The sequence below is a fragment of the Neltuma alba genome, unplaced genomic scaffold, assembly GCF_004799145.2.
Source record: "Neltuma alba isolate B1F8T4 unplaced genomic scaffold, ASM479914v2 tig00013589_pilon, whole genome shotgun sequence".
NCBI classification, from domain to species: Eukaryota; Viridiplantae; Streptophyta; class Magnoliopsida; order Fabales; family Fabaceae; genus Neltuma; species Neltuma alba.
In genome coordinates, this window is record NW_021637786.1 from 148854 (window position 1) to 171491 (window position 22638).

Below are 22638 nucleotides of genomic sequence, written 5' to 3' on the forward strand. Positions count from 1 at the left end.
TTTAAAAAATTCGTTCGGGGCAATCCGACTCCGTACCTCTGAGTGGCCCTTACCCCGCTCCTGAACTCCTCGTACTGCGCTTCTGATTCCCGAGTTTTGGCAATGGCGACTGTGTTGGAGCCGTCAGCTGTGAATCCGCCCATCGCTCTAAAGTCACGTCCATGTTATCCCAGTAATCTAAAGTTTCAGACTTTTCCCCTAAAATCCACGTCTCACAGTCGTCGTCCTCCTGATACCAATCGTTCTTCTTGTGCTGGAATGTCTTCTCCCTCTTCTTCACGAAGACCCCAAGACACTGGCCTCGATACTGAATCCGACCCAGACACGACGCGCGACCGCCGGCGAGCCGTTAGGCTGGCCTGGGAGAAGCTAGTCCGGTGGTCCAGGTCTTGGCGCTCCAAGGTCAAGACTGACGTACTTGAACGGACAAACAAGGTTTGCTTTGTCATTCTCCTTTTTTTCCTTATTTCTTTTAATTTGATATTTTCAGTCTCTTTACTGCTTCTGAGCAATTGAGTATGTTCTTTCCCTGGTTTCTGAGAACTTATTATGACAACACTAATATTGTCGATAACTTCATTTTCATTTTTTTCATTCGCTGTTTTCGGTTATTTATCTTGTGGCATGATCATTTGTTAACCCATGCATTCAAAATGTTCCGTCCTGTATCCATAGAGCGCTTGCTTTTTGTTCGAGCTGGCCTTTCCATTTGTAAGTTTCTTGCATGTACATTTTGGATATTACACTCGCGATATTTAATCCCTTTGCCGGGGCATTTTGAAACCCACTCGTACCACAGGTGGCTGTACTAGGAGGGGGATCATTTGGGACGGCAATGGCTGCACATGTTGCTAATAAGAAGGCTCAACTGGAAGTCAAGATGCTTGTGCGGGACCCTCAAGTTTGCTTATCTGTTAATGAGAGGCACTTCAATTGGTAAACTCTTTTGTCAGCCGCGTAATTCACCTTATGGTCTATTAATATTATCTGCCATTTCTCTTAAGTGATTGTCTTCTTGAAGCAAATACTTCCCTGAACACAAGCTTCCAGAAAATGTTGTTGCAACAACTGATGCAAAAGATGCTTTGGTTGATGCCGATTACTGCCTTCATGCTGTGCCTGTTCAGGTCATCCAGATTTTTTGGACTGCACTAGTCTACTAGTATTAGTTACTGGTGTTTTATTATGTCTTTCTTTTAGTGAAATAAGATGCATTGATTCAATCGTGCATTTGACATTCACAACAGAAGCGATTGTCTGAAATCTGAATCTTATCTCTACTATTGCAGTTCAGCTCATCCTTTCTCGAGAGTGTTGCAGATTTTGTTGATCCAGGCTTGCCATTTATATCTCTTAGTAAAGGCCTGGAGCTGAACACTCTGAGGATGATGTCTCAAATTATTCCTCAAGCATTAAAGAATCCTCGCCAACCTTTTGTTGCACTATCAGGGCCTTCCTTTGCTTTAGAATTGATGAATAAGCTTCCCACAGGTTAAGCTGGTGGATCTCGTACTTTCAATTCTCTTCTTTTTGAGGTGACAAAATAATTGATATTGGGTTGTTTTCCTACATTTTGAAATAACAGCTATGGTGGTTGCATCCAAAGACAAAAAATTGGCAAATGCAGTTCAGCAATTGCTATCGTCAAGTCAACTAAGAATAAGTACATCAAGGTAGAGATGATCTTCACTAGGTTCATCATATTAAATCATTTCATATGCAAAATGCCTGAACCAGTCTGTCACGAGTTGGATATTTGAGCATCTAATGCTTCGCTAACCAACTCTGTTTCCGTTCTCAATTAATGTATAATGTATTACCTTCCTGGTTCATTCTATCTTGGCTTCCTAAGATTCCCTGGCTTTTGTATATTTTAATTAGGGTGCTCATGTTCAGTGTGTAATCTCTTTTAACTCCAGTGATGTTACAGGAGTTGAAATCGCAGGTGCACTTAAGAATGTGCTTGCAATAGCCGCAGGTATTGTGGAAGGTATGAATCTAGGCAATAACTCAATGGCTGCTCTTGTTGCACAAGGCTGTTCAGAGATACGATGGCTTGCAACAAAGGTGATCAGATTTCTACCTGCGATATCAGTTCTGTACTTATCTGTAACTTTCACCTCTCTTCTTTCCCTAGTAATGCTGTATAGAATGTCCGAGTAAATCGTTTGTTTTCATTTGCATATTCTAGTGACTGTCCCGTGAATGGATTGATGGCAATATAGTCATCATAGTTTATCTGGGATGTGGATATATACTGTTGATGATCCTTAGTGTCCTTGTAGCATATGTTGCCTCTGAGGCTTCTGCAAATCAATAATGTCTTCTGTTTACTCTAATTGTCTTCTGAAGATGGGTGCAAAGCCAACAACGATAACAGGGCTATCTGGAACTGGAGACATAATGCTTACGTGCTTTGTAAATCTTTCAAGAAACAGAACAGTTGGTGTGCGTCTTGGATCTGGGGAGAAACTTGAGAATATACTGAATTCCATGAATCAGGTATCTCAGCAGGCCCTAGCTGTGCCAGGTTGTCAGCTCATAGCTTTTATATATGGTAGAATGGGACAATTGAAGTAAAATACATATGCTTTCTGTGTGAAGGTAGCAGAGGGTGTGTCTACGGCAGGAGCTGTGATTGCTTTGGCGCAGAAATATAATGTGAAATTGCCAGTTTTGACCGCAGTGGCACGCATCATTGACAGTGAACTTACTCCAAAAAAAGCCGTTTTCGAGCTGATGAGCCTTCCTCAGGTTATATTCCCACCCTCCTTTCAGAAGAAAAGGCAACAATGCTTTATGCTCAGTTATTATTTGCTCGTCTTATAGTGAGTTTGCGAATTTAATCGGAAGACAATTTTCTTTGTAGGTGGAAGAAGTATGAAACTCCCTCAGCTGCGCATTACATAGGCACGTCCTTACCTACCAGCTACCTTTTAACTGCTGCTGCATTTTATTTGGGCCATTCTTTCACTGCTGCCTCTTGGATATAATTATTTTTTTTCCTTCGCCATTGTGCTTCTGGTGCAGAAGCTTTGGTGAGGACAATTTTGCAAAAATGGGAGTCATCCCGTACAATTCATGGAATTTAAGAAATATAGACTATATGAAAATTGAAACCCAGCGACTTAACTCATGGAATACTTATTTGCCACCACGACTATCATTTTGAATTGACGAGGTTAGCGGTAGTTACGGGATGGAAGTTTTGCCATAGCATTATCACGATACTGTAAAACGCTGATCACAAAGCCTTAAATGAACTGAACCATTCAAGTTATAACTTAAAGCTAACCCTAGCCAGTCAGCTACAATAAAAATGGAAACTTCGATTTGCCATGTTGTAAGAGAAATGTCAGAAACCGAAGACATGACATTCAAAAGAAAGAAAACCCTAGCCTCTTCACATGAGGAAAGGAAAAGTCATTGAAGGACTTTCCCTTAACTTGTGGCCCTTCGCGCAAGAATACCATTCAAAGGAAAGGAGTCGAGGTTGTTTTGAAAAGCGTGGACCCCTTGAAAAGACCTGGAATTAACAATTAACCGGTAAGGAAGGATCGGTGCATGAATTTTTCTTTTCTAATTTTTAGCCTCATATAAAATGGAATACATGTTGGAGTTATCATACAGTTAGTAAGTTTTTTTTAATATATATATATATATATATATATATATATATGTTAAAACTGCGCTCTTCATGGCCGTCAGCACAGCCACCAAATCCTTTTATCTCATTCATGAGACTCGTCTCTGGTTAGTGTTACAGTTTGATGTTGTGGACTTTAGTTAGCTCTCGCCACTTACCCTAATCTCTGAGTTGATAGAAAGCAAAAGGAAAGTATTTTCACATAACTTCACATGCACACATAATGACAGAAATATACATAACTGGTGTATACTCCATCAGGAATTGATTTTGCACAAGACTAAGCCCGGATGGGTTCGAATTCTTCAGCGCGCCTCATCCTAGGATTGCACTGTATATATACGAAGTCTCATCATTTCGAAAGCCATCTGATTTTGAAATGTGCACAATCTACTGATTATAATATCTCACACGCGAGCGTGATCAAGATTATAAGTTTACAACGAAGGTTGGATTGGCCATATGTTGTCCGGTTAGTTTTCATCTGAGCAGTATCAGCTTAACTACTCAAACAGCTAGCGAATATAATTAAGAAATTATTAGTTGCGGGTAAAGTGATTCTCTGGTCAATTAAAGGGACATGCGTTCAAACTCTTGAGAATAAATATTAGTAGGGGTAAAACGGGGTCTTGGTCATAGCTTCAAACAGAAAATTCGTCAAATCCAAGGGAGGGGGTCCCAAAGAGAAACGGTATCAATGGGGCAAGAGGTCCCCCTCAAAACCCATAGAAAAAACTAAGTTTGAAATTCCAAGAAGCTAGCCAAGGTCATGACTGAGTCTTCGTTTCCACGTTCCCCCTTCCCCGTTTTATATTTATGAACCGTGTAAAAGGATATATATATATATTTACATAGAACCTTAATTTTTTTTTCTCACAGGGTCTAGCACAAAAGCACCAACCTAGAAGCTTACCCAGAAATTTACCCACCACGCCGCACCTTTTATGATTTGCCCGGTGCATATCATATGGCAAACCCCAGAAAGCAGAAAGACTCAGAAACCATGGAAGAGGCCACTGGTTGTTTGATATACCGTGCTTGTGAATTAGCTAGAAACCTGGAATCAAATTTTTCCAGCTTGGCTAGCCAACCTAAAGTACTATTCACGTCCATTGATGAGATAGTGAAGACGTTTTCGGCGGCAAAAGAAAGCCTACGACTGTGTTCCCAACACCCAACGCCATCTTCTTCTTCCTTTGGTCAAGCACGCCAGCCTGATCGGATGCCTGCAACTTCTAATTTCATGCCGGAGTGCCCAATCAGATCTACCAGCTATGCACAACCAATGGATCAGTCCATTCACGATCAAGTGCAGCGACAACCACGAACAGCTCGAATGCGACTGCCAAAGAGGTGTATAAAACTTTACTCGTATAACTGACTTAATTTTGATTAATTTAATTTGCTGAATTTATAGTATATATTTGTGTTGGTGATTGAAACTAACAAGCTATACGTATTGCCTTAATAAATCTTACCTCATTGAGAATTAAAGGCGTCATAGAGCCGTCTTCTCTTTTACGTCCCCCATGATTGGAAGTTCTTTTAGATGATGGCTTGCACCTCGTTCTCATCCCCAAAAATTAAGAAGGGGAACAAAGGAACAAAGTACTAGTGGGATGTGCTTTTGGGCTTTGCCCTGACATTACTTTAGCATAATCCGTACTAGATTATTGCTGTGGAACCGAAAGTGCACAGACTAAAATATTTGGATAGAATTTTCACGGAGCTTTCTTAATTAGGAACTAGGTAAGAAGGCACGCATATCTAATCATATATTGGCTTTTGCTGTACATAAATTTATATGCAGCAACTATATATGTGTGTGTGTGGTGACCCCATTAATGAGTAGCACATTCAAGCTATATTTACTTTAATTTAAGGTCATTACTGGCCTAATGGTTATTTGTGTGTTAAAGCAATGGCAGGAAAAGTGACTCGGCGACGAAGACAGTGATGGCACCTGCGCCTAGGTTTGGGGACACACAGATTCCACCAGAGGATGGTTTCACTTGGCGAAAATATGGCCAGAAAGTGATATTTGGCTCTAAGAACCCAAGGTTCATAATCATAATATATCATCCTCATATGCCTCATCTTGCCAGTAATTAGCAATTCAAACGCTCAAATTGACCACATGCGCATACTTGATTAGCTTATATATCATTGAATGGTCTTGAGTAATTATCAACTTTTGTGATGTTAGTACAGATACACTATAAAATAAATTATCTGAATCCGTGTGATTGATTATATCTTAATATATAGGTTGACAGATTCAATTCAAAACAGAGCTCAAGGTTCTTTTTTTTTTCATATCTATGCGCACATTCGTCCAATCATGTTAATTTCTCTTCATTTTTCATGATAGATATGTCTCTTCACATTTCTTCCCGTTAATAATTCGTTGTTGTGAAGTGAAATTCAGCAGTGGCCACAAAAATTAACCCATTAATCTTCCCAGAATTTAATTACTCTAAACATTCCTCACATATTTAAGATTCCTTCATTAATTTACGTGGGTCCTTTTGGTTTTATTATTTTTAGTCCGTTTCTTAATTATATATAGGCCAAAGTTTCGTAAATAGGGTTCTACAACCGAAAAAACTATTGATTTGATATTTTTTAAATCTCTGTATGTTAAATTTTCGAATGTCATTCTGAAACATAAACAAACTACGATTAGTGCCCTAAAATTACTATGCATGTAGTCATTCAAATTTTAATTTGATGTCATGTGTGCATGCGTGTTTAATATATTAACTAATATTTGCATAATCATTAGCTATATATATTAATAAAATTTAACGGCGAGCATGAAACAAAATTAAATCACAAATCAAATTATTAATAATTTAAACAATATAATGAATTAGACTCACTTAGCTTGCAGTTTTTTTTTTTTTCAGGAGTTATTACAGGTGCACCCACCAGAAATTATATAAATGTCCTGCGAAGAAGCAAGTGCAGCGACAGGATGACAACCCTACCACATTCTCAGTAACATACCGAGGCAGTCACACCTGCGTTATGTCCTCCACAGCTCCATCTTCATCAGTTCCAGCTCCATACCTTTTTGCTGATATCTCACCCCACTTCAACACTACTACTGCCCTTTCCCCTCACTTGTCTTCATCTTCAACTTCAGTTTCCCAGTGGTTCCCACCGCCCCTCCTCGGCCTCTGCCCCGGTGCCGCCTGCGGAGGCCCCTCCACTTCAAGATATGGTAATAGTACTGATTATATGGGGGCAGATATAGCTGATGCATGTTTAATAATTCTACTGAAAAGTTGAACAATATTATTAATTAATTTAACTGAAAAAAAGGCGTAATCAGTTTCATTTTTTAAGGAGTAATGGTAGGTGCCATACATAGCGATATGGCAGGCAAATAATTTATTGACGAATGTTTAGAGAGATAGAGATTAATTAGAGAGAAAAGTAACTTCCTATCTTAACCTTTTGTTTTTTCTTCTGGGGCATGTACGTGATGTTTGTAATTTGAAGGTCATAATAATTGCTTTACTTTTCTTCATATTCTCCCCCCCCCCCAACCCCCCAAAAAAAGAAGAAAAGAAAAAAGAAAAAAGAAGAAGCAATAGTGGCTGTCCCTGTTATTGTCTTGAAAGTTTCACTATCGCGGAGTACGACGTGAGCTCTGATAAAGATAAACATGACAAAGCATACGCGTACGCGTTTTATTTGGTTGGATATTTTTCGTTTCTCAGAATCCTGAGAAACGACAGTCCATTTGTAACATTAATTTAAAAAGTAAGTGAGTAATACTTTATTTTTCTCGAGAGGCATCAAAATAAGGGAAACAACCAGCTATAAGCCAAATTTAATCTACAACAATAATAGCAGTAGTTGAGCAGAGTTGACTTTGCAATCTTAAAAAAACAGCCAATTGTGTTAACCCCCGTGGGTGTTGAATATAGAACAACATGTAATCTAGCAATTTGTTGAGATGTTCTTCACTGAAGAATATTAATTAATGATATAATCGAGATTCTATTTGAACAAAGCTTGTGTCAAAACCTGGGTGAGTGATTGGCTGGGCATCTCTTTTATGACAGAGGAGACGATGACATGATAACCCAAAAAAAAAAAAAAAGGTGGCCCGGCCTCGCGTCTCCGAAAATAATTCGTCTGTTATTATGCACAGCCCAGATTATTAAGCAATCAGTGAGCTTAATCTTGTTTTTAACCCTATTTCAAATTTTTCATTTCATACTTTAATGCAACGTGTCATGGCCAGGGTGAAGATGCGATGTTGATTTCTTTTCCTGAGATTTGTCCCCTTCATGTAATCATGGATTACTATGTCGATTAAACCCACCATCATGGTCGCGTTTCCGTGGCTTTTCCCCCTCTGCTTTTGTTGGGTCCACACCAAACTTTGGAGGCAAAGAAAAATAATTTACTTGCCTTATCACCGTACTAATTAATTAAAGCCTATTTTCCCGAATCGAAAAGCAATCATGTTCCATTTAATCTTCATACAAAGCGTTAAGTCTCTCTGGTTCCGTCACATTAATGTCTTTCTTCTTTCCTCACCTAGAGAAAGCATATCCCGATCGATTCTCACGCGTATATACAGTTCGCTTACCTTAGGCCTAGCGTTAGTTAGGGTTTAAGGAAAAACATCAAGAAACCCTAGGTATCATCTACTATTATGCAGCATGTGATTTATAGAGTAGTACTAAGGAAGTGCGGCACACGTGTGTGCTGAATTTGGAGAGCACAAAAATCTCGGCGTCATATTTCGTGGCGAAGAGGCAATTATGAGTAGGCCAGAACGATATTTCATGCCTGTGAAAAAGACGTATTTCGCTAAGCAACAAGGCTACAGATCATCAGTTGCCCAGCACAAATACGCCTATATATGTACAAGAAGTTGAAAGATAGGTCTCCACTTTTGTGGGCACACAATGGCCCCACTCACTCCAATCACTCAATAAAGTTCGAAGTCACAAGCCTATCCTGCAGCCTTTTATGGTTCCCCTTAGTTTTCCTGCCTCCCCCGTCACCATCTTCATCACCTCCCTTCATATTACTTCCACCATCTACAGATTAAGGCACTTGCAAATTATATATATATCACACACAGTTGAGCCTCATTGATTTACACATACATGTTCAAACAGCTTCCACACACATACACATACATGTAACACACTCTTCATTCATGCAACCTCCCAAGTCCCACCAGTATCAACTTCATCCACTGTTAAGTGAATGTATTCTATAACTCAACCACGTCTCACATGACACATCTTTCAATCGAAATGAATACCTTTGATATACTATATCTCTATTGAAAATTTGATAGCAAATGGTCATTTAGTTATGTTTTATCTACTCTTCTTGAAAGCATCAGATTTAAGGTAAGTTATTCCACCGTTTGCCATCAAAATTTTCAATAATCATATACTACGTGGAAGTTTTTCTAATTACTCGGTGCTAAATGTTGAGATACAAAAACTATGCACTTATATACAAGAATTTTTATTCAAAGAGGCTTGAGCTTGGTGAGAAAACACCTAAAATCTATTTTCACAATTTATGGAAGGGACTTAGAAAAATTAAACGCAAACCCAATAAAAGACTAAATCAGCGTCAAACCCATATAGCTAGGAAGCTGCAGAAGGCTGGTGGTGGTGACTTCAATCAAAGTGGAGATGAGGATGAGTGCCAAATCCAACAGGTTGATCCACTCCAAAATCCATAGTGCCCCCACTACATGAATACACAGTATCTGCATTATGTTCAGTCGACATCTTCAACGGCTCCGGAAGCTCAAAGTCCTTCAAATCTGACCAAAAATTAGGCTCCAAATTATCCGTTATTTCACTCAGTGGCGTGTCCTCCTTGGGATATTCCTGCTTTATGGCTGGGGTCGATGATGATGAGCTGATCAAAGGACGACCGTGCACCTTTTGATCATCGTTTATTATTGGAGCCTTACTAGATTCGGGCGGCACCAGAAATGATTCCAAATTACCATAATCTGTGACCATTTGGGGAGCCCTGAGGATGTCTTTGCACGTGTGAGATCCAATGTACGTTGTTAGGAACTTTTCTGGATTCTCCTGTATTCGCTGAACCTGTTTGATTGCCTTACAACCTTGATCGTGCTTCCGAGTGCACCTAAAGTAACTCCTGCGAGTCAAATGAATAAAAATATATGAAATGTGAACTCAAGATATGAAATGGATATAATTTCATAGCACTATGAGCATAACATGTTATATATGACCCCTAAGATTTATGTTTCCATCGGCGCCTAGGTCTAAATGAACCAGGATCAGTAAGTTCTGCAAAGCTTACAGTCCAGGACGTAGCTGAGTTTCTACTTCAGTATGAATCAGAAAGATAGACAAGTTTTTCACCAGCAAAATCCCAAATATCTTGATAATGATATTTCTCAGCATAGATACAAAGATCACCCTGCGGGAAATATATCTTTCTTGTCCAAAAATAGAAGCGAAAAGACGGAGGGCGGGGAAAGTACTATCGGTGCGATTTCTATACATACATCATATCGGCAGTAATATTTAACTTGCGCGATATGAAAGGAATAGAAATTAGGAGAGTATAGAAGACCTTGGGAATCTAGAATTAAGGATTTCCTTCTGTCCATACTTTCTCCACGCATGCTCATCCTCAATAGTGTGGGAGATTTTGGTCCAAGTATCTGCTGTCTTCCTGCAACAATTTAGGGATCCATGCATGTTATTCCATGTAGCAACATATATGACAGAACCACAGGTCAGAATCTATTGACTAGCTCTCATGACCTTTCATCGCAGAAACCCCCTACTTGAATCTGAATCTCGAAATACTCAGACACTAATCAAAATTAACACACAGGAATTCACCCCGTTTACATATTTATATCAATCAAAGCCCGGCGGCCAACCTCAAAGCTTCAATCTTTTTCATCATAACGAATAGCTTTGACCATAACAACTTGGGCCTAGTCCGTACGTGTCCGTACATGCCCCAAATCATGAAAGTAACAAGTAAGCGAAATCGCTCACAGAACAAGTTTCTTCGACGGAGGGAGTGAAGAAATACGAGAGTCAGAATAGATCATCAGGTGATAGATTTTATACCTTCTCTTGTAGCAACCTCTCCGATCCTTTGCAGGCGGCGATGATATCTTCCTGCTCTGGCCGGATTCGTCCGGCCTCCGCCCATTGCAGGAAGAAGTTCCGAGGGGCGACCCGCTCTGACCGGAAATCGGCGAAATCTGACCAACCTCGCCTCCGGCTACGGAGGAAGTCAGATCAGAAATACTTTGGGTGAAGGATCTCAAAATTCTGGAGACAAGTTGTTCGGCAGGAGGAGTGCCGTCAGGCCCAAAAGGCTTTTGAAACAAAAGCTTGAGCTGGGAAGCGCACTCCTTGCCCTCAAGGAGCTCTCTGATGATACTCTCCTTGTTTGCAGAGGCATGTTCGGCGCAAAGAGTACTCATTTTCCGTGAGGTATCTGCTTGGTACTTTTTCTGTTTTCACTATTCGGCGGAGTCCGTGATTTTTTTTTCCCCGTTGGTTTGGCTTTTTGAAAATAGGGCAGCGGCTGGCTGGGGGACGGGGTGGGGTGGGGTGGGGGTGGGAGAAGATACAGATGCAGGAGAGAAACAACTGAGTGGAAAATATGAGGAAGGAGTGGTGATGTGAAAGGAGGGAAGGAAGAAAAATCACTTAGCTTATAAATCTACGATGACGTTGCCCCTGTGATGCTAGGATGACGTTTCCCGCACTCTTTTTTCATGGCACTTTGTCCTTGGCTTAGAGGATAATCATTGTGGGTTTTTTTTTTTTGACCAGAAGATAATCATCGTGGTTAAAAACCTATAGATTTGCAAATGTTAATTAAAATCATTTGTTGGTGATGAAAACATCCCATGTCAACTAAAATTCTGAATATTTTTTAAATTAGATGATGCGAAAGACCTGCACAGCTTGATTATTAGAAGATGAGAGTTTGCTGAGAAAAGTATATGAAAGCAGAAATTATAAATTATGCAGGACTTAGTTAGATGAAAGTTTTTTTTCCCGACCAATAGTCAATCTTTTACAATTAAATTTTGTGGTTTTGCTCATTAAGTTTCTGATTTCCAAAATTAGCTTTAGTTCTGATGGAAGAATAAGGGCATTTGATTCAGTCGGCCGAAAAAGAGCATGTGATTCGTGATTTTTTTTGGGCCAACATTTGATTCGTGATATTATTTTTTTAAAGAAATCAGTAAATACCCTTTACCGTAACTGGTATTTTAAAATTTCAGGACTATCAATTATCGTCGTCCCTCTGAAAGGTTCCAAATTGTCATTTTCTCCTTATCAAGTTTCCGACAAAGCATGACCACTAACTGTTCGAACCTTACCCTAATAAGTGGAGACAATTATGAATATTGAATTCTGACTGCCGGGCATTTACGACTCTTCTAGCACCCAAATATGGGAATTGCCAAAGACTTGGGGAGGGTTTTCATTCTCACATAAGACTTCGATTATTTTGTTGTCTTTCATTTTTATAATTTTTCTTGGATTTTTTTTATAATTAGATTATTATGTAATGTATAAACCACAGTTTTTTTTAAATAAAAACCATGTGGAGGTTATATTATTTAATCATATTTCAACGTATTGATTAGAAAATATGTATTTTATAAGAAAAATCAATATGCATTTTTTTTTGGTAATAAAATCAATATGCATTTTTATGAACAACTAAATTATTTAATTTTTATAGGGTAGTTAACTACTATTACTTAGATTCTTGACATTTAATTAATAGGGTTTAAATATATAAAATATAAAAAATATTATTGGTGCAACTTATCTAATTGCAAGCACAGTAAAAAATTTAGACAAGAAGAGACAAGAGACACATGTCTGAATAGTGCAGATTGCAGGCGGCTTTCATAAATCCTGTGCCTCTCACCATTGTGTCAAAAAAAAAAAAAAGAATAGTCACCAATTACCTGATTTTATACGTCCTTTTTATATACCGACAGACAAACACATATATACATATATATATATATGTATATATTATATCCCTATGTTATCAATACTTTCATTTCATTAAATTCTTAGTATAGAGTAAACTTATCGGGCTAATTAGTACTAATCCCAATCTCTAGCATAAAAGTTTGTTAATGATTGAATTTAGTTTTAAATATAAAACTTTAATTTACTTTGTATTTGAAATTTATAATTCACTTTTTAAAGTTATTTTTGGCCATCCAAAATAGTCTTATCAATTACATATATTAAAGGGTTTTAATGAAAATGATATTTTTAAAAAATCAACTCATGTTTACTATAAGCAATTGACTTAATTATTTTGTTTAGGTTGGTTACATAACTCTCATGTTGAATGTTGAAAATAATAGTAATTTGACTTCTTTAACCTTTGAAAAAAAACGGAGGGAGATGTAATCATATAATCGAGCATTGTGACAAGTTTTTTTACGGCCATGGACTATTTGATAACCCTTTCATCTCATGGCGGTAAACAGATTAGTCGGATTTTATTATTACTCTCTTGATTATAAACATGAAATAGAATTAATTAATTCGTAGAAATCAGAAGGGGTAGTCAAAAATGCATTATTACTCGCCACCCACTTCGATTTGTAGGTTAAGCCTCCAGAAGCAGGAAAGAAAAAGATGGCAACAAAACCAAAGCAAGAAGATAAAGATTTCTTAATTTGCAAAGTATATCATGCAGCATTAATAAAGTGATCAGGTAAAAAAAAAAACATTAATAAAGCGACATCATCGTCTTAGCATGATTATTCAATTCATTAAGATACCGGTGCGTCGGTAAAATAAAGTTTCGGTCCCAAAAGAAAAAAGTTACCGTAAGTTTTTTTTTTTTTGTGTGTGAATAAAGTTACCGCAAGTTAATTATTAAAAATACTCGTCTAATCCTATTTATAAGACACTTTCAGTATATTTCATACAGATAAAAAAAAAACCTTAAACTTCATTAACTCTTGTTTAAATTTTAATGACTTTTTAACTTTATCCCTATTTAATATACATTATACATTATATAAACAAAATCAACACAATAATAAATAAAGAAAATCCCAAAAAAGTGACTGTTGAATTTTAAAATGACAAATCAATATTGATTACTACACTTATAAAGAAAATAACTACACTTACAAAGCAAATAATAACATATTTTTGTAGTAATTCCTGATTTGTCATTTTGAAATTCACAGTCACTTTTTTGAAATTTTCTCTAATAAATAAAAGGTAAAATTGTAGATCTATACAAAAAATTTCTCTCAATGTCTTATAAATAAGACCAAAAAATATTTTCTTTTTGTACTATAAATAGAATAAGAAGAGTACTTCTTATTTATGGTACGCTACCGTTAATATCATGAATTATAAATAATCAACCATCGAATACTTTGAAATTGGAATTCTAAATCAGTCAAAGCTCCCTCCCCATGTGACCCTGCGTATACGAAGGAAGTACATTATAACCTCAATAGACTTTCTTTTATTGGTCCAGATGAATTAGATTTTGGGGGAAATTCCAACTTGTTTTACCCCCGTGTTATTTTCTATTCCTTTTCTGGTGTTATTTTTAAGACTGCGTCTGGATAACTTTTTACCGCTTATGAAAATTCAACATGTTTTTCACGTGAATACGCATATATACGCTTCTTTTATTCTTTAATATAAAAACTAGTTTAATTTTTAATTTAGTTTTAAATATAAAATTTTAATTCACTTTATCTCTCATATTTAATTATAATAGTTTCAGATGTTAAATATTCAATCAAATAGTGATTTTAGCTAAGATACTTGTATGTATGATTATTAATAAAGATATCATAAGAGAGAAAACAACTATTTATTACAAATAACTAGCTTAATAATTAATTTTTATATTAAAGATTGGATATAGTGTGTAGATATCTATATATATACTACCTCCGGTCCTTAATATAAGACCCTGTTTGATTTTTGTTTTGGTCTTAAATATAAGACCCCAATCCACTTTGTCTTTTATATTTACTCAATTTTTTCTAAGATAGTCCTTCTAATAATTATAGTTCTAGTCAATACACTTGATCAGCAAGGATATTTTAGGAAATACAACACCTATTTAGAACAAATAACTAACTCACTTTATTTCCTTAATCTCTTCAAATTAATTAACTGGTTCTTATAATTAGAACCGAAAGTAGTATTTGTCACCAGCGTTGCAAGACAACCAGATCTCGGGCTTGTCTATTATTTAAAGTCTGTAAGTTATTCAATAATATCCCTAGCATTAGTTTTTTCATATTCTTACCAAACAGACCAACGCTTGAAATCTACCTTAATCATTTTTATTGGGCCGGCAACTAAAAGTTTGTTTTAGTGTAAGAGGGAAAAGAAATGTCAACTGTCTCACGATTGAATAGGTGTTTAAATTTAGATCCTTCAAATTTAATTTGGATCGACAACTTTTTTTTTTTTGGGGGTTTTAAATAGAACACAGCTTAATGAAAGCAGTCTTTTAACTGCTCGTCGGTAGAAACAAACTCTTTCGCAGGGGAAACAAAGAAGAATCAAACTTTCAATCATGAATCATTAAATTAAACAAATCAGAAAAAGTTGTGCCAATTTTCTTGGCCAACAAAAAGTTGCACCATTCAAACCACCCAGATTCAAGCAATCCACTCGATGTCTTTTCTTTTTCTCGTTTTAAAACGAATAAAAATGTCATGTATCTGATGTCTACCTGGATATTCTCAACATAATCGAATTCATGCAATCAACGAATAAGTTAACTAATTAAATTAAATGCTAACTCTCATGATACAACGTAATGTCATCAGAGAATGTTATAATAGCAATGTGATTAAAATAATTATTTTTTGCCAACATGTAATTGAAATAAATACGTAGTTATATATCAGCTCACACACACAATGTTTTAGCCAAGATAGAAAATAGTTTAATTCTTGCGAAGATTAAATATATATATCCCAAATAAAGAAAAATTTATTACCTGAATTCTCAACTACTTGCAAGATATTGAATTTGACATGTAAATAGATCTCGGGATCTACTTGTAATTATCCTTTGATTTTTTTTCTTAGCTTTCATACATTTTTAAATTAGGAAGTAATCACTAACAATAGTCTAAAGTTATCCCAACCCCCTTCCTAAAATGTCGCTACAAAAAAAAAAAAAACAATAGTCTAAAGTTATAGGTAGGATTTAATCTGCAGCCTCTCACTAACTATAAAATATTTATTTTACTAAGCTACAAGCTCATTAATAACATACAGTATATACTTTTAAAAACAAAAACACATGAAACGTACAGTTGTATAAATATTATTCATGCCACGACGATAGTGCCATAACATACATGATATATACACCAGCTGTCACCAACAAAAAAGAAGAAAAAGCATATATAAGATCATGTGTGCACGGGAGAACAAATGAAAAAACAGTGGCCAATTCCATTGTTTTTGAGTCTTTGGGTTTTTCCTTTAATTTAATAAAAGGCCACATTTACTAGCTAGCTAAAAGAGCTTCAGAAAGAATTCTCATGCTAACAAAACTCAAGTATCCATTTGATGACTGCGACGAACTGAAAAATAAGCACAGTGATTAACTTCCTCAGGCGTAAGCTTAACCGTGTGTTGGGAGGGATTTTAATCATTTTCTTTTATTTAGCAAGATAAAAATTTTAGGAGGGATGGAAAAAAATTTTAACCCCTCCCCTCCCCTCTAAAATTAGAAAATTTGGAAGAAAAGAATAATATTTTGGCTTGTATTGACTAATATGCCTATATTATTTTCTAATAATATCATGTTACCCTTCACTACCGAATTGTATGTGATTTTTGATATATTTGTGGATTCAATCATGCCTCTCTTCCCTTATTGATATGCTATCAAATATATTAAAAAAAATTGCTATAAAATATATTTTAATTTCCAAACGCAAATCAAGCATTCAAAACAAAAACAAACAGATAAGTCATCTATATCGTATTTGAAAAAGTTATTTGACTACTCATACTAACAACACAGAGAAAAATAAAAGCTAGAAAAAACATACTGAAATTAAACATATTTACTTCATTAGACCAGATTTTTAGATATAAATACAATTATAGTTATTGGATATATAATAGCTATTAATTATGTATTATCATTATATTTATTTAATTTTGCTAATTATAAAAAAGTTGATCTCATATATTAAATGTTATTTATAATTATATTTTATTAATTACTCTATAAAATTTGTAAAAATCAACTTAAATAATATAAGGGCAAAGTTATCCATATAAAAATATTTTACCTCCCCTTCTTTCTTAAACCAAATAAGGCAACATTAAAATTTCTTCCATCCCCTCCTCTCATATTAATCCAAACAAAGTAATATTAAAATCCCTCACTTTTCTTTTATCTCTTTTATCTCTATTAAAATCCCTCATATTCCATCCCCTCTGCTGAGCCAAACACACTATAAAGGTAACAATTCACTCTCATATATATATATATATAAATATATTTCGATACACAATTCACTCTCATATTACAATCACTTTTATAATATACAAGTGCAACTTTAATCCCTTATGCCTAATGTGCATCCTCAATTATTTTTCATTTTAACTTTTAAGAAAAGCAACCCCTGCTTTATCAAAATTAAAAAGATGGGTCATCCAGAAAAAAATAAAATAAAAACGGTGGAACATCTATCATGTCCTAACGATTCATTAACCGCGCACACACAATTACAAATACATAACTACACAAAGAAAAGGAAGGTGGATATATTCACAGACAATTACCAATGATGAAAACTGGAAAAACAAAAAGGGGAAAAGCAAATTTCCCTTTTGTCGCGCTGAGGCCTGAGGCCTGAACTCCACTCTCACTCACCTCATCATCGGATCCCATCTCTTCCTGTTTTTTTTTTTTTTTTCCAAATCCTTTTTCCTTCGTTCACAAAATCTCATACATTTCTAAAAAAATGAACCGTGAGAACTAATAATTTATAAAATCATGATTATAAATATAAATGAATAAGTTTAATTGTGAAAATAATAATAATGATGAAAATAATCTTATAAGATATTAATTTTGAACCATCCACTTTTTAATTTAAGAATAAAATTGTCATTCTAATAAAAGAAGAAAAAAAAAAAAGGGAAGAAAAAGAAGAGCACACGCTTCCATCGTTATTATGTTTCCTTTTATTGTTGTTATCTTCAAATCCCCATAATGAAGACACGCTCCTTGATTTGCTGGCTTTCAATTGTACATGCATGACGCGACAAAATTAACATGATCTTGGCTAAATTATTAAATCATACAAAGGTAAAATATTAATTGCCCAATTATGGACCGTTTGTTAATAAAATTCATTCGTGGATTCAATGAAGAGCAATGCAATTAATGCCCAACATCTTTTGACGGACCGTTTGTCAAATTCTGGGCCTTCATCTTTTTGGGCTGAAGATTGAGGCTTTGATTTTATAAAAGCAACGCCCACAATTTCCGGAAATTTTCGATCTGCTCCCTGTTTCGCGGATTTTCCCCGCAGGCCCTTTTGTACTTGATAGAGTCAGATGATCACGGATAAGCGATAAATACGTAAATAGCAAATAACACACACCCAAATTCCTAATTCCACGCTTTTCTTGGGTCAAAAATTCCAAGTTTCAAGCTACCAAATAAATATTTCTCCAGATTCTGATCTCAATTCCAATTTTATTTTCATACTCAAATTCCTTCCTAGCAAAGGGGCCTAAGAATATCTACATGTCCCTAGATATTTTATTTATTTATTTTTGGATACAATGATGTTTTTAGTTTTAATACACACACTTATCTGTTTAATACCAGATTCATTAACGGATGCTCTTTTTTTTTTTTATAAAAAAATTGCAATTATATCAATAAACTATTAAGGCGATGGATTTAAATTTTTTTTTTGGCAGAGCGCGAGCACAGTGGCACAGAGACAATGGGTTGCTGGTGATGATTTTTAGCTGATTCGAAAAATTACCACTAGAAATTTAAAATTGGGAAAATGACAAAAAAATTAAAAATTACTAAACGTCAAATGCCAATAAAAATTTATTATTATTTATAAATTCAGTATTATCAATACTAAATAAAATATTATTATTAAAGCTGATTTAAGATTTAGTAATTTTCAGTTTTTCTGTTTTTCATTTTTTCTTCGAAATTTCTCCTTCAACTGGAAAATGAGGGGGAAAACGGAAAAGGAAAGAAAACAGAAGGATGACTTGGTAACGGAGCTTTGTATCTATTCACCCGCAACTCCAACCGTCCGATCTTTCCTCAGTTGCTTACATCTCTCCCATATATACCTACCTTACCCTCATGTCATTTCTTTCTTCTTCCCTCCCTGCCCGTTCCTGATCTCTTCACACTGGCGGTCCCCCGTAGCCGCAGGAGACTTCTGCTGAAGACTTCATTCTGGTGAGTTTTCACCGTCTCTGGTAATTTTTACGTCTTATTTTGCGCCTATTATCATCGATCTGCTTGCTTCTTGTTCTCAGGAGAAACTATTCACTTTTCGGGGTCTTCGATGGAGAAGGAATTGGTCGAACTGTATGAAGCGGTAAAGAAGGCGGCTGACGTGGCGAGGTCAACCGATGGCGAAGTTGAAGAAAGCCGATGTCTTGATGCGTTCAAGCAGCTCAAGAAATTTCCGGTCAATTATCAAATTCTTGTGTCTACCCAGGTGCTTCTTTTGTTGTTTTGTTTTTTTCTCTCTCTTTATTTTCTTGCAATTGATTATTTTTTACCCGTTTTTCCCATGGTTTTGGCTTTATGGTTATTGGTTGGTCAGACTTTCTGGATGAAGTGCATGCAATTTAAGAGTGTAGGAAATTTGGGTATTTGTTAGAAAGGGCAATCAACCACGGTCTTCTTGTTCACCACTCACTTAAACAGGAAAGCGTAAGAGAGCAAGTGAATAGGTGCTTGGTAAAGTTTTGTCATTTGACTTGTATTTGTGAGGGGCGTGGCTGTTTAACAAAAGATAGCGTGATGAGTGAGAACGAAAGCTGTGACGAGAGCAATATCTGAGTTATGAGGTCAGAGGTTCTGTAGGTATTAACTGGGAAGAAACGACCTGTGAAAAAATTTGCCGCTTTTATGGGTTGTAATGTAAAACGTTCTTGGGGAGCATAGGGCATACGCTATCGAAATGGGATGCATTTTCCCTTAATCTATCTGCTAGGAGACGCTTTAGCTAGCCTTGCATGGGCGAATAGATTGGACTATACGGTTGGCGCATAGACTGGTTATTTTATTGAACCATTGCTCATGTTTGGCTAGAAGTGGTTGCAATAATCAAGTTTAATACTTGGGAAGTTGCAGGATGATTAATCAGGCTAGGTTGAAATAAACAATTGAGCAAATCAAGTTGCTGATTCTTGCAACTGATGATGACTGAGGAGGAAAACAGAACTGTTAGTTGTCTTAGAAGGATTCTTAGACAGTGCAGAATGGCATCATGCAATCCATGTAGTCAACTTCTTTTGGTGGGATAAGGCTTTTGTTGTTGTTGTGTCTTAGTAGGATTGTTAGTCATATCTGTTAAAGAACTCTTAGCATCAATTTCCGTCAGCTTAATAAGAAGGTCACGCCTTCCCCTTTTTTCATCATAACAGTGGCAAACTGGCTATCTTGCAAAGTTTTTCTGAATCCCAGAAGTTGGGGATACATCTGTAGGTATTGAATGTGACATTCATCCATGGGAAATAGAGAGAGAGAGCGAGAGCGAGAGGGAGAGTTTAAAGCTCTTGAAGCTTTATTTGATCTTATAGCTCTATGTTTAATCTGTATCATGTGGTGGCATAAATCAACGTTATCTAATATGTATACTTTCCTCAGTTAGCTGGATATCTTGAAGCTTGATTTGATCTTTTTCCAAACATTCAGGTGGGTAAACATCTAAAAGTTCTAACAAAGCATCCAAGAAAGAAAATCCGGGCTTTTGCTGTTGACCTGATTGAGATATGGAAAGACATTATTATCAAGGAAACAAGCAAAAATAAGAATGGGAGCTCTCAGAATAATGTTGAGCTGTTAAATGGGGAGAAAGCCAAAGTTGAGAAGGTTCAGAAGACTCCCTCGGTAAAAGTTGAGAAGGTTTCAAAAGCTGACATTGTCAAGGTTGAGAAAACCGATAGGAATGGGACATCGAGCTCTGAATATGCAAAGAAGGAACAAGTTTCAGATGTTAGAAGTGAGAAAGCTGTTTCCCAGCGAATGTTAAGGTAGAAAAAATAGCCAAGGATGAGAAGCAAACTTCTGGAGTGAAGAAGGCATCCTCAAGCCCTGCTGCTCCGCCGAAGTTGAAAACTATGATTAAATCTAATGATGTGATGCGAGACAAAATAAGGGACATTCTCCAAGAGGCGTTCTCTAAGGTTTCTGGAGAGGCTGACGAAACAATCATGGATCAAGTTAATGGTTGTGACCCTATTCGGGTTGCTGTTACAGTGGAATCTGTACTATTTGAGAAGTGGGGTCCTTCTAATGGGGCTCAAAAGGTCAAGTATAGGTCCTTGATGTTTAACCTCAAGGATCCAAACAACCCAGATTTCCGGAGAAGAGTTCTGCTTGGAGAATTTGCACCAGAGCGACTCATCAACATGAGCACAGAAGAGATGGCTAGCGATCAAAGGAAGCAGGAGAACGAGAAACTGAAGCAGAAAGCTTTGTTTGAGTGTGAGCGTGGACAACAACCAAAAGCCACGACTGATCAATTTAAGTGTGGTCGATGTGGTCAAAGAAAGTGCACCTATTACCAAATGCAGACTCGCAGTGCTGATGAACCTATGACAACCTATGTCACGTGCGTTTCATGCAATAACCGCTGGAAATTCTGTTAGGGTAGTTAGTCTAGTGTCTCTCAATGGAGAGCTATCGTTGTCATTTGTTATTAATTGGCATCATTTAGAGGTATAGAAATGCGAGTGTAGGGGTTTTTCGCCGCAGCCGTGTCAAATTTTTATACTCAAAACTATAACATGCTTCATTATGTTTCTATATGTATTTTTGTTATAGTTCGTTTGCATGCAGGTGGATTTTCTATTCTAATTAACTGACATATTTGTTGTCCGTCTTCAACAGTTGCGGAACAATCAAGCTCTGATGAGAAACTAATGGATGTGTGAATTGACTTGTAAATAATGCTCATTATTTTCTTCTAATTTTTAATGATCCACCTTTGAATTTGTAAAAAGTTGATCAAGTGGGTATTGAGAGATGGATAACTGTGCCAACTGATTTATGAAGAAAGCTTGACATTCAAGGATCATTTTTAAAATTTTTTTTTAACGACCTATCATAGCATATTGTAAAATAATGATCAAATATCTATCAAGAAGCTGACAGATGTGTGAATTGTAGACAATGTTTGACGTTGGAGGATGATTTTATTATATTTAATTTTCAATAACCTATCTTTGTATCATAAAAAGTTGACCTAAATAGACAAAAAGAGCATTTAACCGAGTCTTTTGCTATTCGTCCCTTTTTGGGTGATTTGCGCAACCTCTTCATTAAAGATAGAGGATGCTGGAAAATGGAAGCAGTGCTCTGGGTTTAGCAAGGGATTTCTGGGAGATGTTTTTGCGAGATGTGGGTCAGAGGCCTACGTGGCACTTTCTAACGAAATCAAGTGATAGAACAACAGGTAGTCAGGCAGAGTCCATGTACAGAAGCCCGTTTGACGATCTGTCATGAGTACGAGGGACCAGATGTCCTTCGTACAATCTTTGAGGGCTTCGTTGTCTAGTGTCTACAATCTGCATCGCTCCAAATTGAAATCTTGAGAAGAAGGAAAAAAAAAAAGTTGGAGGGTGTTAAGTTTTTTTGGGCCATTTTATATTAAAATAAATAAAATATGAAGTTTATAAAAAATTATGCTATCCCATTTCATTAAACTTT

The 22638-nt window shown here is 36.2% G+C and overlaps 4 protein-coding genes across 6 annotated transcripts; 3 read left to right on the forward strand and 1 right to left on the reverse strand.

The window, feature by feature from the left end:
- The first annotated feature begins 19 nt into the window (after positions 1–19).
- Positions 20–3154, forward strand: LOC114738415 (glycerol-3-phosphate dehydrogenase [NAD(+)] 2, chloroplastic). Of its 2 annotated transcripts, none has more exons than XM_028926468.1 (9): positions 20–435; positions 800–936; positions 1022–1127; positions 1290–1491; positions 1586–1673; positions 1920–2094; positions 2353–2502; positions 2605–2754; positions 2870–3154. In XM_028926468.1, the coding sequence occupies exons 1-9, from the start codon at positions 103–105 to the stop codon at positions 2882–2884; spliced, it is 1356 nt and encodes a 451-aa protein (XP_028782301.1). In that variant the 5' UTR covers positions 20–102; the 3' UTR covers positions 2885–3154. The 2 variants fall into 2 exon arrangements, with proteins under 2 accessions (XP_028782301.1, XP_028782302.1); XM_028926469.1 differs by having other exon boundaries at positions 1920–2067.
- A 1459-nt stretch (positions 3155–4613) lies between these two features.
- On the forward strand, positions 4614–6940 carry LOC114738387 (WRKY transcription factor 55). Its single transcript, XM_028926428.1, has 3 exons — positions 4614–4999; positions 5575–5706; positions 6556–6940. Exons 1-3 carry the CDS (start codon positions 4614–4616, stop codon positions 6938–6940), a joined length of 903 nt encoding a protein of 300 aa, XP_028782261.1.
- A 1983-nt stretch (positions 6941–8923) lies between these two features.
- LOC114738393 (probable WRKY transcription factor 70) lies at positions 8924–11197 on the reverse strand. Of its 2 annotated transcripts, none has more exons than XM_028926437.1 (3): positions 10765–11197; positions 10253–10354; positions 8924–9808 (listed from the first exon to the last, which is right to left on the reverse strand). In XM_028926437.1, the coding sequence occupies exons 1-3, from the start codon at positions 11124–11126 to the stop codon at positions 9313–9315; spliced, it is 960 nt and encodes a 319-aa protein (XP_028782270.1). In that variant the 5' UTR covers positions 11127–11197; the 3' UTR covers positions 8924–9312. The 2 variants fall into 2 exon arrangements, with proteins under 2 accessions (XP_028782270.1, XP_028782269.1); XM_028926436.1 differs by having other exon boundaries at positions 10253–10353; positions 10761–11197.
- A 7865-nt stretch (positions 11198–19062) lies between these two features.
- LOC114738400 (transcription elongation factor TFIIS-like) lies at positions 19063–21876 on the forward strand. The gene is given in 4 exon segments (XM_028926451.1): positions 19063–19152; positions 19233–19417; positions 20623–20938; positions 20941–21876. Coding segments are annotated over 3 exon segments (1110 nt in total). The 5' UTR covers positions 19063–19152; positions 19233–19261; the 3' UTR covers positions 21579–21876.
- The last annotated feature ends 762 nt before the right edge of the window (positions 21877–22638 follow it).

Coding starts and splice junctions, on each gene's coding strand:
- LOC114738387 (XM_028926428.1), top strand. CDS start 4,614: ATGGCAAACCCCAGAAAGCAGAAAGACTCAGAAACCATGGAAGAGGCC. Junction 5,000..5,574: donor CGAATGCGACTGCCAAAGAG/GTGTATAAAACT, acceptor AAGCAATGGCAG/GAAAAGTGACTCGGCGACGA. Junction 5,707..6,555: donor TTTGGCTCTAAGAACCCAAG/GTTCATAATCAT, acceptor TTTTTTTTTCAG/GAGTTATTACAGGTGCACCC.
- LOC114738393 (XM_028926436.1), bottom strand. CDS start 11,126: ATGAGTACTCTTTGCGCCGAACATGCCTCTGCAAACAAGGAGAGTATC. Junction 10,354..10,760: donor GTTGCTACAAGAGAAGGTAT/AAAATCTATCAC, acceptor AATTGTTGCAGG/AAGACAGCAGATACTTGGAC. Junction 9,809..10,252: donor CTTAATTCTAGATTCCCAAG/GTCTTCTATACT, acceptor TTTGACTCGCAG/GAGTTACTTTAGGTGCACTC.
- LOC114738415 (XM_028926468.1), top strand. CDS start 103: ATGGCGACTGTGTTGGAGCCGTCAGCTGTGAATCCGCCCATCGCTCTA. Junction 937..1,021: donor AATGAGAGGCACTTCAATTG/GTAAACTCTTTT, acceptor GTCTTCTTGAAG/CAAATACTTCCCTGAACACA. Junction 2,503..2,604: donor TACTGAATTCCATGAATCAG/GTATCTCAGCAG, acceptor TTCTGTGTGAAG/GTAGCAGAGGGTGTGTCTAC.